We start from the raw sequence: 16,457 nt of genomic DNA, 5'->3' as shown, positions 1-16,457 counted from the left end.
GAGGAGCACATTTTGTGTACATGCTGTTTTTATTGTTACTCATGAAGACGCGGGGGAAGCTTTGGTTGTGTAAAGCTGAGAACTGCACCCAAGCTTCCCCGTTCACCCCACCTACCAGGGGATTTGGGCTAAATTCCTGGCCTGGCCCACAAAGGAGACCAAGCGGTCAGTCCCATCCTGATTTACAGGAACTCACACCAGCGATCAATCTTCCTTAATTTGTAACTGGGCAGTGTCCTGGGCCAGCCAATAGCTAAGACCGCCCCCCCGCACCCCACCCTCCCTGACCCTGGGGGACTCTCTGCTCAGTCTGCACTGGAGCTGCCTGGTGACCAGGAGTTGGGAGTAGGTTTGGTGCTGGGCAGGGGTGGGGAGTAGGGTGGAAAGCATGGAGTGAAGAGGTCTAGGGAGGGGGTCTCCTCACCCCCGCCTCCCTGCCCGCCTTGATCTCGGGGGTCTCTATAGGCTTGCTTCCACCTGGGACTTCTGCCTCCTCCTACCCCAGCCCCTCCCGCCTCAGGCCTGTTGTGCTCAGCCCCCGCAGGACCTCCCCTCCCCCACGCCTCTGGCCTCATTGTTTGGTTAAAGCAGGACCCCCTGCCCCGCCCACCACCTCCCCTCCGACTGAACAGATGGACGGAGACCCGGGCCCACGGGGAGAGGAAGGGCCAGCCGGTGCCGGGAAAGGGAAGCGGTTTGGGGAAAACAAAACAGAGGGAGGAGCCAGGAAGAAGGTGGCCCCAGGAGGGAGGAGGAGGGAATTCGCTAAGAGGGACTGGGGCCTAGGACGGAATGGGGGCGGGCCCCGGGCGCGGTGGGGGGCCGGGGTGGGGGCCCCTGGGCTCCTAGGCTCGGAGCTGGCTCCGATGCTGGCTGGCTCCGCAGGTCCGCTGACGTCGCCGCCCAGATGGCCTCCAGGCTGACCCTGCTGACCCTCCTGCTGCTGCTGCTGGCTGGGGTATGTGGTCCCTTGTGGGATGGGGGACTGGGGTGGAGACGGGAGGAGGGATGGTGCGGGGTGCGGGCGGTGGCTGAGGATTAACCCTTCAGGCTCCGGGGAATGAGGAGAGCTCCTCTTGGGATCAGCGAGTGTGATCCTTGCACACGCACTCGTAGATGGTGGAAAGAGCTCAGGACTCAGACAGATGTAAGTTCTAATCTTGGCGGGCCATGAAGGAGCTGCGCTGCGCAGTCCTGAGGAAGTCACTTTTCCCAGCCTACTCCTCCTGATTTATAAAGTGTTGAATAAACAGATCCCACCCTGTCCACCAAGCAGGCTTGGCAGGAGTATCACATAGGGCAAGGAGATGGGAAGCATTTTGTGATATCAAAGCAAGAATTTGCTGTAGAAAAGAGCTGTGGGGACGAGAGGTTTGGCTGCTATGACACAGAGGGTGGTCCCAGGCTAGGGCCTGTGAAAACAGGGAAGAATGGTAGCAAACATACCTGGGTCTGGGTGGGGGTCAGTAGCAGTGAGAGGTCCCAGTGAGACTGGAAATAAGGATAAGAAGTGCGGGATCCCAGTTGAAAGGTAGGTAGGGGTGTGTGTATGTGCGTGTGTGTGTGTGTGTGCGCACACACGCAAGTTGGCATCACATACTCAGCAGATGATGTAGTTATGAGCAGGGAGTTTGGAATCAGAGACCTTGTTTTGACCCCTAGCTGTTTCTCCCATTTCGGTGAGACCCTGGACTAGTTAATATGCGTCAGTATGAGTTTCTCTACCTGTGAAATGGGGCTAATGCGTGGTTTCTCAGTGGAGGATCTGTTGACATTGGGGCTGGATAATTCATTGCTGAGGGGCTACCCTGTGCATCTTAGGGTGTTTTGCAGTATCTCTAGCCTCTACGCACTAGATTCCGGTAGCATCTTCCCTGCTGTCTCCCTATGACAACCAAAAATGTCTCCGAACATCGCCAAATATCCCCTGTGAGCCAAAATTGTTTCAGAGCCGCTGGCCTATACTACTTCTCTCTCCCTCCCTTCTGCCTCCCTTCTTTCTTCCTTCCCTTTCTTCGTTCCCTTCCTAATGTGTACTGTTTTCCCACACCCACTAATGGGTTGCAACCCACAGTTTGAAAATTTACTGTTCTAAATCAAGGAGCACAAGTTCAAATGTCTGTACTAGCCAAGCAAGTGAGTCAAACAGGTAGATATTTACAGGAAATTGCAAGAACATAGATAAATGACAACACTCAGCTTCACTGTTTGGAAAACAACTTCTACAGGGCAGTAATTAGTCAGAAATTACAGAGTCCCTGACTATTCCTCATCTTCTGCAGAGCACATTCCTGTGCACCCCCACCCTCACCCTGTATTGCTCCTTCTCTGAGGAATTAGTGGTGGTGGTTCCAAGACAGGTTGCTCACCTGCCACACTGTCAGAAATTACTCTCTTGTACAGGACATTTTCCACATCCACACCTTCTCTTCCTGCTTTGAGTATTTTAGGGGACTGTGCCTTGTAGTAAGAAAAAAATGAAACTCAGTTTCTTGAACCACAGGATAGAGCCTCCTCAAATCCAAATGCTACCAGCTCCAGCTCCCGGGATCCAGAGAGTTTGCAAGACAGAGGCGAAGGGAAGATTGCGACAACAGTTATCTCCAAGATGCTATTCGTTGAACCCGTCCTGGAGGTTTCCAGCTTGCCGACAACCAACTCAACAACCAATTCAGCCACCAAAATAACAGCTAATACCACTGATGAACCCACCACACAACCCACCATCCAACCCACCACCCAACCCACCATCCAACCCACCCAACCAACTACCCAGCTCCCCACAGATTCTCCTACCCAGCCCATTACTGGGCCCTTCTGCCCAGGACCTGTTACTCTCTGCTCTGACTTGGACAGTCATTCAACAGAGGCCATGTTGGGGGATGCTTTGGTAGATTTCTCCCTGAAGCTCTACCACGCCTTCTCAGCAATGAAGAAGGTAGAGACCAACATGGCCTTTTCCCCATTCAGTATCGCCAGCCTCCTCACCCAGGTCCTGCTCGGTAAGACCCTGCTTGAATTCTCTCCAGGTCATTTGTTGGACACTCCCATAAGAGTCACCAACCCAGACACTTACAAAGCCATGCCTCTGGGATGAAGCTGTAAAAATGGGCTATTATATGTTGGGGGTGGGGTAGAGGGATGTATCTCTTCATTCTTGAACATTCCATCATTTCACAATGATGTAATACGCACGATTGCTTGTAAAACCCTGTGACTATACAAGAACATATAAAACAAGGTCCCAGCCACTAACCATGTTTCATGGCAAGCAGAGGTGATAAGAAAGATGAAATCAGGCGCAGTGGCCAACACCTGTAATCCCAGCACTTTGGGAGGCCAAGGCGGGTGGATCACCTGAGGTCAGGAGTTCAAGACCAGCCTGGCCAACATGGTGAAACCCTGTCTCTACTAAAAATACAAAAATTATCAGGGAGTGGTGGTGGATGCCTGTAATCCCAGCTACTTGGGCAGCTGAGGCAGGAGACTTGCTTGAACCCAGGAGGTGGAGGTTGCAGTGAGCCGAGACCACACCACTGCACTCCAGTCTGGGTGACAGAGCGAGACTCTGTCTCAAAAAAAATAAATAAATAAAAATCATCAGAGACAGACCTAGAGTAGATGTGGTTAGTACTGCCTTCTAGCTTTGTGACCTTGGGCAGATCGCTTTAACCTCTCTGAGCCTTGAGTCCTCTTGTGTAAAATAGTGATGATGCTATCTACCTCAAAAGATTAAGAAGCAGAAAGCCAGGCCGGGCGCGGTGGCTCACACCTGTAATCCCAGCACTTTGGGAGACTGAGCGAGACTCTGTCTCCAAAAAAAAAAAAAAAAAAAAAAAAGAAACAGCCTAGTGTCTGACTTAGTGGGAGGTCAAAAAAATGTAAATCCTCTGCCATCTTGAGGGATTACTGTCAAGTCCCATTGGGTAATTACCCTAGGAATGGCACAAACAAATTACTACAAGCAGTGGGGAGAGAGCTATTACTCCCCAGAGAGAATTCTAAAAAGGCTACAGAATCTTTCTTGGCTGGGCACGGTGACTCACACACGTAATCCTGGCACTTTGGGAGGCCAAGGCAGGAGTTCAAGACCAGCCTGGCCAACATGTTGAAACCCCATCTCTACTAAAAATGCAAAAATTAGCCAGGCGTAGTGGTGCATGCCTATTGTCCCAGCTACTTGGGAGGCAGAGGCGGGAGGATTGCTTGAACCTGGAGATTCAAGTGAGCTGAGATTGCACCACTGCATTCCAGCCTGGGCAACAGAGCAAGACTGTGTCTCAAAAAAAAAAAAAAGAGAGAGATTGAGAGAACACTTCCAGCTCAGATGATCTGTGATCCCCTCCAAAGCAGGGAATACCCTCCATTCCAGCCTGGTCCCCAACCCTCATTCCCAAGGAAGGCCCCTGACTCATCCTGCAAGTATCTTTCATCTCTGCCCTTTGTTGCAGGGGCTGGGGAGAACACCAAAACAAACCTGGAGAGCATCCTCTCCTATCCCAAGGACTTCACCTGTGTCCACCAGGCCCTGAAGGGTTTCACGACCAAAGGTGTCACCTCAGTCTCTCAGATCTTCCACAGCCCAGGTGAGTGCCCAGGAAGGGGCAATGTCTGCAGAGGAGGGTCCTGAGAGGACTCTGAAGGGGGATCCAGCGCTGGGGAAAGAAAGGACAGAGGGAATGTTGGAGCTGCAGTATCAGGGATGGACTGCAGAGCCGGTGAAGACCTTGGCAGGAGCATCAGGTCACTCCAGGAACTGGATTGTTCTTCTAGTGAGACCTTAGGCAAGTCTCTGGCATTCATCAACTGCTTTAGAATAAAAATAACCGGGCAGGTACAGTAAAATAGTGATGATGCTATCTACCTCAAAAGATTAAGAAGCAGAAAGCCAGGCCAGGCACGGTGGCTCACACCTGTAATCCCAGCACTTTGGGAGGCCGAGGCGGGTGGATCACGAGGTCAGGGGTTCAAGACCAGCCTGACCAACATGGTGAAACCCTGTCTCTACTAAAAATACAAAAATTAGCTGGGCGTGGTGGCGGGCGCCTGTAATCCCAGCTACTCAGGAGGCTGAGGCAGGAGAATTGCTTGAACTTGGGAGGCGGAGGTTGCAGTGAGCCGAGATGACACCACTACACTCCAGCCTGGGCGACAGAGCGAGACTCCATCTCAAAAAAAAAAAAAAAAATGGGATGGGCGGGCCAGGTGCAGTGTCTCACACCTGTAATCCCAGCACTTGGGAGGCTGAGGTGGGCGGATTGCTTGTGGTCAGGAGTTCAAGACCAGCCTGGCCAACACCAGGAAACCCTGTCTCTGTTAAAAATACAAAAATTAGCTAGGTGTGGTGGCACGCGCCTGTAGTCCCAACAGGAGAATAACTTCAACCCAGGAGGCAGAGGTTGCAGTCAGCTGAGATCGCACCACTGCATTCCAGCCTGGGTGAAAGACCGAGACTCTGTCTCAAAAAAAAAAAAAAAAAAAGAAGAAGAAGAAGAATACCCATATGCATTCATTAATATATAGGGCTAGAGGGCTAAAGAGCTATAGACATAAAATAGACAAAAAATTTTTTTGCTCATTTTTGGGTCAAAGGAGTCTTGGGACTCTCATTCTTTTTATTTTTGTGTTATGTGAATTTGTTATCATTTACATGTATTATGTTATTAAGTAGGTAATAATGATAATACTAATAATAAACTTACAAAACGATCCAATGTGGTTGTTTTCAGATTTTGTTCCTCGGAGCCCTAGGACTTTGCAAAGCTGTTTCTGGAGTCATGGTGTGGGGAGCCTGAGCGGTGGGGAAGGGTTCACCACTTCCTGTGAGAAGGAGACGGACCAGCTGGGCTCTGAGCTCCCCAACCCAGCCTCAGCCAGGGCCCATTTTATATTATGGGCTTCAGACATGCCATTGTTTGAAAGTAGTTCTGCTGCTTTAAAATGTTTGATAACCATTAAACTAATCTACCCACCTCCCTTTTTAAAAAAAAGGAAAACTTTTTTTTAAGCTGTTTTTTTTGTTTTTTTTTTTTTTTAAACTATAAAAATAATACTTAGGTCTGGCTCAGTGTGCCTGTAATTCCAACACTGAGAGGCTGAGGTAGGAGGATTGCTTGAGGCTAGAATTTCGAGACTAGCCTCTGGGCAACATAGACCTCATCTCTACAAAAAATTTTAAAAACTATCCGGGTGTGGTGTGTGCCTGTAGTTCCAGCTATGAAGGACTGAGACAGAAGGATTGCTTGAGCCAAGGAATTTGAAGTTAGAGTGAGCTATGTTTATGCTGCTGTACTCTAGCTTGGGTGACAGAGTAGGACCCTGTCTCTAACGAAAAACATTTTTTATTTAAATTTAAAAAACTCACCTATCACCCCATCATCTGAAAAACACCCTCTTTCAGATGTGGGAAAAACATGGCTCAGAGGTGTTCAAGAAATGTTGCGTTTATTTATTACTTGCAAAGCTGTAAGTCAGCTTTATCCGCTATCTTGCTAGGTTGGTGAAAAAAATGTAACAGCATTCAATATTAGGGCTTCTATCCCCATCTAGCTGCACCCTGGAGCTGTGCCAAGCAAGGTTCTTGGTCTTATGTTGTACTTAGGCATCAGCAAAGCCTGGGAAAGTATCTTTTTTTTTTTTCTGAGACAGAATCTCGCTCTGTCGCCCAGGCTGGAATGCAGTGGCGCCATCTCAGCTCACTGCAACCTCCGTCTCCCAGATTCCAGTGATTCTCCTGCCTCAGCCTCCCGAATAGCTGGGATTACAGGCTGGTCTTGAACTCCTGGCCTCCAGTGATCCACCCACCTTGGCCTCCCAAAGTGCTGAGATTACAGGTGTGAGCCACCATGCTCAGCTGGGAAAATATCTTTAATCTACTTAGTCCCAGAAAAATTATCTTTCAAGTGCTTTTTTTTTTTTTTTTTTTTTTTTTTTTTTCCAGTGGACTGAAGGCTTTTGGAGAGCAAAAGCCAGGAAGTTTTGTCACAAACTTCCACTGAGGCCAGGAAGCAGAGTCTATTCCGTGCCAAATGAAGGGAAGAAAAGAGGGAAAATCTAGGCAAATGAAATTTAATATCTCAAAAAGATTATCTTGCCAAGCCATAGTCACATAGCAAGCTGAGGCAGCAGAGACTTGGGGCTACTTCTCGTTCTTGGTTCTGGGTTTGCCTTCTTTGGGCCTCATTTGCCACATCTGTAAGAGGAGTGGGCTGGATCGCGCTCCACCGTGCCGTATTCACTAAGTGAGCAGATAGAACCATAGGAGGCATGCTCACTCTCAAATCTTGCTCGTGGAAAGAACGACGTGTTCAGGGGACTCATGCCTCCCTTTCTCAACATACCCCCAGACCTGGCCATAAGGGACACCTTTGTGAATGCCTCTCGGACCCTGTACAGCAGCAGCCCCAGAGTCCTGAGCAACAACAGTGATGCCAACTTGGAGCTCATCAACACCTGGGTGGCCACGAACACCAACAACAAGATCAGCCGGCTGCTAGACAGCCTGCCCTTCGATACCCGCCTTGTCCTCCTCAATGCTATCTACCTGAGTGGTAAGGGCGCCCTTAGCCAGTTAGTCTTCCCCTTCTGGGTCCTTCTTCCCCTCCTGGCTTCAAAGCCCACTTAACCCCAAGTTCTACAATCAGATCTCAATGTCCCTGCCCCACTCTTTGCTAACAAGGCTTTTAGCTCCTCTTCATCCTTTTCCTACCTGCATTAGAGCAACCCTCCCACCTCTTCCCTCTAGCCAAGTGGAAGACAACATTTGATCCCAAGAAAACCAGAATGGAACCCTTTCACTTCAAAAACTCAGTTATAAAAGTGCCCATGATGAATAGCAAGAAGTATCCTGTGGCCCATTTCATTGACCAAACTTTGAAAGCCAAGGTAAGTTCTTAACCTTTCCTTCTCCTGTTTGAAACCCACTTGAGTCTCCTGACTTTTTTTCTGCTGTGGTCCCATCATTTTGGGGTACATGCTTACAAATTCATCATTTCTACTCCTTCCATCTGTATTTCCACCCTATATTTTCTCCTTCTCCTTTCTCTAGCCTTGGCCAAGGCAGACATTGTATATTTTAGGCTGGAAACAGGATTCTCAAGTTTCTTCATGCATCTCTACTATATTGAATGGCAAAATGTGAGTCGTGTTCCTGTTCTACACATCTGTTTCTTTTTCCAGTCAACTCATCAGAAGACCCTGGTGGCTTAGCAAGTCCTGTGTGTATGTGGGTACCTGTGTACAGCATACATATACATGTGTATACGTGTATAAGTATATCCTTGTATATGCATATATGTGGTAAGTGCATGTGTGCACATGAGTTAAATGGCTTAAGTGCATTAGCAGAAATTGAACAATTTAGTTCGATGAGTAGGGAGGGAGAGAAGACAGAATATGGAGCTCAGAGGATCCCAACTGGTAAGCTATCTCATGCCCAGTTACCAGATATTTCCACCTTTTTAGGATGGCAAAACACAGACCTATGAGATAGAAAACAGTAAGAGACAATGTCTCAGCACCTGGCTAAGAAACAAAGGCTGTGTTCTTGGAACATGCTAGGCTTGGTTCCACATTGGGAGCTTTCCTTAGCTTTTGTTTCTGCCTGGATCCCTCTTCACTCAGATCCTCACATAGCTTGTTCCTTCTTGTCATTTGGGTGTCAGCTCAGAGGTCACCTTGGTGGAGAAGTCTTCTCCCCGTTAAAGCAGCCTCCTCCTCACCCTGTAATATCACTGCTGTTTTATTATACTCATGACACTCATCACCATCTGAAATTATGTCATTTATTTGCTTATTTGCTTAGGATATTGTCTGTCTCCCTAAATACTGTCTCTCTACTTGAATACAGGAACCTGTCTTGTTTCCTTCTGTATCTGCAGTGCCTAGAACGATGCCGCCTATCATAGGTGCTCATTCAGTGTTTGCTGAATAAATGAATGAATGAAATAGAGGGTGCCAAAGAGAGCTACTAACTTAGTAAAAGTGTCTGGAAGACTTCATAGAGGAGGTTTTTTTTCGAGACAGGGTCTCACTCTGTCGCTCAAGCTGGAGTGCATTAACACTATCTCGGCTCTCTGCAATCTCCGCCTCCCAGGTTCAAGCAGTTCTCCTGCCTCAGCCTCCCAAGTAGTTGAGACTACAGGTGCCCACCACCACACCTGGCTAATTTTTGTATTTTTAGTAGAGACGCGGTTTCACCATGTTAGCCAAGCTGGTCTCGAACTCCTGACCTCAAGTGATCCACACCCTCAGCCTCCCAAAGTGCTGGGATTACAGGCATGAGCCACAGCGCCCAGCTGAGGAGGTTATTTTTGACCATTCTTTGCTCACTTATTTATCCACTCATGTACTTATCCACCCATCTATCCATCCCTATCTAATGTATTTGACCTTTCATGACTCATTTAGCGGAACCAGGACAGCGTTTGTATGAGGCACAGAAGAGTGAATATATGTGACTGGTCCAGGGCATTGTTCAAATTCAAGATACATTGGGGGAGGTATAAATATGAGATTTTTTTCAAGTCAATTGGAAAGCCATAGATGTTAGGTAGAAAGTAGGAATTAAGAACTTAACAAGTTAGGTTTAAATGTAACTATTCGAATTATAAGAACAAGTATTTCCTCTCTAAAAATGTTTTTAAAGTCTCACACAAAACTCTAAACCAAAAATCATTGTAAAAATCCCTTGGGAATAGACTGTTGTAACCATTGAGGTGAGGTGATAGGTTAAGGTGAGCATTCTGGACATATAATATCAATAATAAATATTCAAATACAAAGGAGGTATAATATGAAGAGTAATTTCTATCTCCCCAAGCCAATATGAGTTTTGTTTGTTTGTTTGTTTGTTTTTCTTTTGAGATAAAGTCGCATTCTGTTGCCCAGGCTGGAGTATTGTGCCCAGAGAGTGGCACAATCCCAGCTCTCTGCAACCTCTGCCTCCCAGGTTCAAGCGATTCTCCTGCCTTAGTCTCCCCAGTAGCTGGGATTATAGGCGCCTGCCACCACTCCCAGCTAATTTTTGTATTTTTAGTAGAGATGGGGTTTCACCATGTTGGCCAGGCTGGTCATGAACTCCTGACCTCAAGTGCTCGTCCCACTTTGGCCTCCCAAAGTGCTGGCATTACAGGCGTGAGCCACTGCACCCAGCCTGAGTTTGTTTTTGTTTTTTTTTAAGCCAAAGGAGGAGGAGGAGTTTTATGCACAAAAGCCACTATTTAGAGTTCCTTAGGTTTTAACAGATAATTAATTTAATGTACTAACAAATGCAAAATTAAAATTTTGCTTATGCCTTTTAATTTTAAGCTGAATTTGCTACATTAAGAGTAGGGTGATTTGGCTGGGCGCGGTGGCTCATGTCTGTAATCCCAGCACTTTAGGAGGCTGAGGCAGGTGGATCACTTGAAGCTAAGAGTTTGAGACCAGCCTGGCCAACATGGTAGAACTCTGTCTCTACTAAAAATACAAAAATTAGCCAGGCATGGTGGTGCATGTCTGTAATCCCAGCTACTCAGGATGCTAAGGCACAGAATCACTTGAACCTGGGAGGCAGAGGTTACAGTGAGCCAAAATCGCGCCACTGCACTCCAACCTGGGCAACACAGCAGGACTCTGTCTCAAAACACAAAAAAAGAATAGGCCGAGTGCAGTGGCTCATGCCTGTAATCCCAGCACTTTGGGAGGCCAAGGCAGGTGGATCACCTGAGGTCAGGAGTTCGAGACCAGCTTGGCCAACATGGTGAAACCCCATCTCCATTAAAAATACAAAAAATAAACCGGGTGTGATGGTGCACGCCTATAATCCCAGCTATTCGGGAGGCTGGAACAGGAGAATCGCTTGAACCTGGGAGGCGAAGGTTGCAGTGAGCCGAGATCATGCCACTGCACTCCAGCCTGAGTGACAAAGTGAGACCTTGTCTCAGAAAAAAAAAAAAATTGGGTGACTTTTATATAAAAACACTCTCATTTGTTCTTGAATTAATTGCCATATTGAACAGATTAAACTCCTTTAAACCATTTTTTCTATCTACAAACATAATTAGTATTCCCATAAGCATTTTAAGCTCCCTTTAAAAATTTAATATGCTCGATTTTCTTTTTTCTTTTATTTATTTATGTAGTTTTACCAGACAGGGTCTTACTCTATCACCCAGTCTGGAGTACAGTGACACAATCATAGCTTACTGTAACCTCAAGCTCCTTGGGATGAAGCAGTCCTCCCACCTTAGCCTCTTAAGTAGCTGAGATTCCAGGCATGAGCCATCTCACCCAGCTGATTTTCTTTTTAAACACATCTAATACCTGACAGGTCGTAATTACGACTCTGCTTGGCCGTATCATCCTAACACCTAAAGCTCACTTGTAAACTGAAAATTAAATTTGAAGAGTGAATTAACTTCTAGCCAACATTCCAATATCATTCTCACACTTAATGAAATTATCCTACAACTTTGCTTAAAAGCATAAAACTAGCATGTCAGAGTCTCTTAAAAATTACAATCACTATTTTAAATAACAAACATACAGGTAGGTTACCCTGAACTTAACACCTAGTTTTAACATGATGAAGTTGGTTTCTTTTGTCATTCCTATACTAAATTCTAACTCTTCCTGGTACTTAAGGATATTTACCCAAGGAAGGGGGTGAGATTTACCAGCTCAGGTACACAGAGGTTACTGGCTTGAAAATTCAAGACCACAGCATGGTAAATTTTTCTTCAGAGATTCAAGGTTCATACATAGGACTTGAAGGGCACATGCTACTCAAATGAGTATATCCAACTTGAGTCCTATGTCAACAGGGACCCCATGTCCATCCTCTTCAGTCGAAATTGGCTTACAATCTACTTCTTCTGGGCTATTCGGGTTCCAACAATTGATTGCTTTCAGTTAATTTCTTTATTGCTCAGTTGAATTCTGCATTCTTCTAGATTCTTTTTGTTCCTTCAGCCTCAATCATAATACCATTTAATGACAGTCTCATATCCTATTAGACTAGGGTTTCTCAGCCTTGGCACTATTGACCTATCGGGTCAGATAATTCTTTGTCCTGTGCATTGTAGAATTTAGCATCATCCTTAGCTTCTACTCACTAGAAGCCAGTAGCACTGTGTGCACATCCTCCTTGCCCCCTGCCAGCTATGACAACCAAAATGTCTCCAGACATTACCAAATGTCCCCTGAGAGGCAAATTCACTCTGAATTGACAACCCCTGTATTAAACCCAGGGGCCCTGCACTTCTTACATACTTTTGTCTGGTCACCAGTTGAAAGTCCTTCTTCTTTTTTTTTTTTTTTTCTTTTTTTGAGATGGAGTCTCGCTCTGTCACCAGGCTGGAGTGCAGTGGCATGATCTCGGCTCACTGCAACCTCAACCTCCCGGGTTCAAGCAATTCTCCTGCCTCAGCCTCCTGAGTAGCTGGGATTACAGGCACGTACCACCACCCAGCTAATTTTTGTATTTTTAGTAGAGATGGGGTTTCATCATGGTGGCCAGGATGGTCTCAATCTCTTGACCTCGTGATCCGCCCACCTCGGCCTCCCAAAGCGCTGGGATTACAGGTGTGAGCCACCGTGCATGGCCAAAAGTCCTTCTAATAGCAAAGTGGAAAGGTAGGATGTGAACAATCTTGAATGCCATACTAAGATTTGTACCTAATCTCATAGGCAGTGAAGAGCCATCAATAGTTTTTAAAGAGGCTGACCTGGTAACTCCGGCGGTTCAATGTACATGCTATATACTATATGCACAACACATTTGGAAGGAAGGGAACAGGGCTCAGAGAAATCAAATCACTTGCCCATATTACATAGCTCGTCAGTGGTAGAGTCAGGGTATAATCAGAAACTCATGCTCCTTCCTCTACCTCTCCCCAGCACAGAGTTAGATCAGCACAATTCACCCAGCTGGTATCCCCATTTCATGGTAAAGCCTAGAAGCCTAGGTCTGACTGCTGCTTGTTGAAATACACACTGTGGGAGCAGACTGCAGGACAGCCTTGTGACAGAGGGTGGGGCCAGGAGAGAGATGCGGTAGGAAGACTGTTAAGGTGCATCTCTTATTTTCTAGGTGGGGCAGCTGCAGCTCTCCCACAATCTGAGTTTGGTGATCCTGGTACCCCAGAACCTGAAACATCATCTTGAAGACATGGAACAGGCTCTCAGCCCTTCTGTTTTCAAGGCCATCATGAAGAAGCTGGAGATGTCCAAGTTCCAGCCCACTCTCCTAGCACTGCCCCGCATCAAAGTGACGACCAGCCAGGATATGCTGTCAATCATGGAGAAATTGGGTGAGCTCTGGCAGCTTGGGGTTACTCCCAGGCCATCAGAGGAGAAAGGGGGGATCCCTAAGGTGTAGTTAGCATTCTCTAGAGTATTTTTTCCATCCTTAATCTCAGTTTGTCCTGCAACCCTGCAAGTTAGAGGGGTAGGTGCTGTTATCCCATTGGATCATTGTGGAAATGGAGGCTCAGAAGCTTTATGTGACTTACCCAAAGATTCCATGATTTACCCTTGAGCTAGTCAAGAGGCAAACCAGAACACTGACCCAGGTCTCCAGCTCTCCTGAGTTTTTTCTATGGTTCCTTGTGACATAGGCAGTGGAACAGTGGGACAGGTAACTGAGGTGGAATTATGGATGCTCGTTCCCCAGACACGTTTCAAAACAGTCAGCCACACCGTGGAATATGCAAGAAGCTATCGGAAGTGCAGGTCTGGAGGCTTCTGAGTTTACAAGAGGCAACAGAGACTCCATTTTCTTTTTTTTTTTTTTTTTTTTTTTTTTTTGAGATGGAGTCTCGCTCTGTCACCCAGGCTGGAGTGCAGTGGTGCGATCTCTGCTCACTGCAAGATCTGCCTCCCACGCCATTCTCCCGCCTCAGCCTCCAGAGTAGCTGGGACTACAGGCGCCCGCCACCACGCCCGGCTAATTTTGTTTTTTTATTTTTAGTAGAGACGGGGTTTCACTGTGTTAACCAGGATGGTCTCGATCTCCTGACCTTGTGATCCACCTGCCTCGGCCTCCCAAAGTGCTGGGATTACAGGCGTGAGCCACCGTGCCCAGCCCAGAGACTCCATTTTCTAACCTTTGTTTTTTTGTTTGTTTGTTTGTTTTTGAGACAGAGCCTCACTCTGTCACCCAGGCTGGAGTGCAGTGGCATGATCTTGGGTCACTGCAACCTCCGCCTCCTGGGTTCAAGTGATTCTCCTACCTCAGCCTCAAGTAGCTGGGGTTACAGGCACCTACCACCACGCCCAGCTAATTTTTTTGTATTTTTGATAGAGATGGGGTTTCACCATGTTGGCCAGGCTGGTCTTGAACTCCTGGCCTCAAGTGATCCGCCCACCTTGGCTTCCCAAAATGCTGGGATTACAGGTGTGAGCCACCGTGCCCAGCCTCATTTTCTAACCTTTGATCTCATGTCCAGCCCTGTCACTTCATTTCTTGTTAGAGAACTTGACCACCTAACACGATTCCATTTTCTTGTATATGTCATCTGTATAGGAAGAAAATCTCTTTTTTATTTTCATTCAACACTTCTGGCCACCAAATAGGTGTGGGAGTGTTTTCTAAGCAATTCTCCAGTTCTCTGGGGACACCAACTGGGCGTCCTACAATTGAATCCAATTCTAACACTCTACCTGGAAATAACATCAGATCCCGTGCAGTTTAAGGGCTCAACCCCACCAAATTTCCCCCCGTTTCCAATGTCAGTTACAAGACCGGGTTGTCACCTGTGCATCAGACCAACCAGGTATAATTTGGAGGTTCCCACAACTCCCTGCTAGGGTTTCATCATTTGCTAGAATAGCTGACAAAACTCAGGAGACACTTACGTTTACTGGTTTATTATATAAAGGATTAAGTAAAGGATACAGATGAACAGCCAGTTGAAGAGATACATAGGGCAAAATCTGGAAGGGTCCTGGGCCCAGGAGCATCTATCCTGTGGAGTTCTGTTTGCTACCTTCCTGACACACGTATGTGTTCACCAACCAGAAACTCTCAGGACCCTGTACTTTAGCAGAAGTCATGATGTAGGCGTGATTGATTATTACCCAATCTCCAGCTCCTCTCTTCTCCCCAGAGGATGGAGAGAGTGGCTGAAAGTTCCAAGCTTCTAATCACACTTGGTCTTCCTGGTAACCAGCCCCGATCCAGGAGCTAGCAGGAGTAGCCTCATTAGCACAAAGGGCATTCCTATGACCCAGGAAATTCCAAGGGATCTAGTAGCTCTGTGTCAGGAACTGGGATCGGAGACCAAATATTAGATGGTCTAATATTTGGAGCTGAAGATGCTCCTATAGCATATTTTCCCATTATTTCACAGCACCATAGCATTGCATATAACCTCATTTTGTCATATATGACCTATCTCTGATCTATTACCTCACTTCCAAGGTCCTGGGAGAGAAGAAGGCAATGACATCATTTTTCAGGGTTGTTTTAGGGATGGGGGGCAAGGCCTCTCACCTTGAGAGAGAGTGGCAGTGTTGGGCCCACTAATAGAGGATCCCACAAACTGCCAGAGGGTGTACAGTATGTAATCTGGCAAACAAGGGAAGAGGAAGAGAGCACTGGGACTCAGGATGAACCCAGAGAATTCAGAACAAAGGTCTCCATCAGCTGAGGGTATCATGCTGGCCTCTGACTCTGTTTTTCTCTGGTTTTGCCCTAGAATTCTTCGACTTTTCTTATGACCTTAACCTGTGTGGGCTGACAGAGGACCCAGATCTTCAGGTTTCTGCGATGCAGCACCAGACAGTGCTGGAACTGACAGAGACTGGGGTGGAGGCGGCTGCAGCCTCTGCCATCTCTGTAGCCCGCACCCTGATGATCTTTGAAGTGCAGCAGCCCTTCCTCTTCGTGCTCTGGGACCAGCAGCACAAGTTCCCTGTCTTCATGGGGCGAGTATATGACCCCAGGGCCTGAGACCTGCAGGATCAGGTTAGGGCGAGCGCTACTTCTCCAGCCTCAGCTCTCCGTTGCAGCCCTGCTGCTGCGTGCCTGGACTTGGCCCCTGCCACCTCCTGCCTCAGGTGTCCGCTATCCACCAAAAGGGCTCCCTGAGGGTCTGGGCAAGGGACCTGCTTCTATTAGCCCTTCTCCATGGCCCTGTCATGCTCTCCAAACCACTTTTTGCAGCTTTCTCTAGTTCAAGTTCACCAGACTCTATAAATAAAACCTGACAGACCATGACTTTCTCTGCTTTGCCTTTGTTGTTGTTTTTTTTTACTTTTTATTTTTTTTAGGCAGGGTCTCGCTCTGTCACCCAGGCTAGAGTACAGTGGTGAGATCATGGTTCACTGCAGCCTTAACCTCCTGAGTTCAGGCAATCCTCCCACCTCAGCCTCCTATGTAAGTGGGACCGCATGGGCTTGCCACCATGCCCAGCTAATTTTTAAATTTTTTGTAAAGACAGGGTCTTACTGCCTAGGCTGGTCTCCAACTCCTG

The 16,457-nt window shown here is 47.2% G+C and overlaps 1 protein-coding gene across 2 annotated transcripts; it reads left to right on the top strand.

The window, feature by feature from the left end:
* The first annotated feature begins 285 nt into the window (after positions 1-285).
* Positions 286-16,206, top strand: SERPING1 (serpin family G member 1). Of its 2 annotated transcripts, none has more exon segments than NM_001168599.2 (8): positions 286-345; positions 886-958; positions 2,504-3,002; positions 4,452-4,586; positions 7,347-7,550; positions 7,745-7,884; positions 13,073-13,292; positions 15,681-16,206. In NM_001168599.2, coding segments are annotated over 7 exon segments (1,503 nt in total). In that variant the 5' UTR covers positions 286-345; positions 886-907; the 3' UTR covers positions 15,935-16,206.
* Positions 16,207-16,457: the final 251 nt, after the last annotated feature.

Source organism: Pongo abelii, chromosome 9, assembly GCF_028885655.2.
Source record: "Pongo abelii isolate AG06213 chromosome 9, NHGRI_mPonAbe1-v2.0_pri, whole genome shotgun sequence".
In the NCBI taxonomy this organism is placed as follows: Eukaryota; Metazoa; Chordata; class Mammalia; order Primates; family Hominidae; genus Pongo; species Pongo abelii.
The sequence above is the reverse complement of the archived record's forward strand: the minus strand, read 5'-3'. Positions and strand labels throughout refer to the sequence as shown.

Excerpts from the sequence above, each read along its gene's own strand:
- SERPING1 (XM_054523819.2), top strand. The coding sequence starts at position 908 with ATGGCCTCCAGGCTGACCCTGCTGACCCTCCTGCTGCTGCTGCTGGCT. Across the intron at positions 7,551-7,744 it reads CAATGCTATCTACCTGAGTG|CCAAGTGGAAGACAACATTT; the intron begins GTAAGGGCGCCC and ends TCTTCCCTCTAG. Across the intron at positions 13,293-15,680 it reads GTCAATCATGGAGAAATTGG|AATTCTTCGACTTTTCTTAT; the intron begins GTGAGCTCTGGC and ends GTTTTGCCCTAG.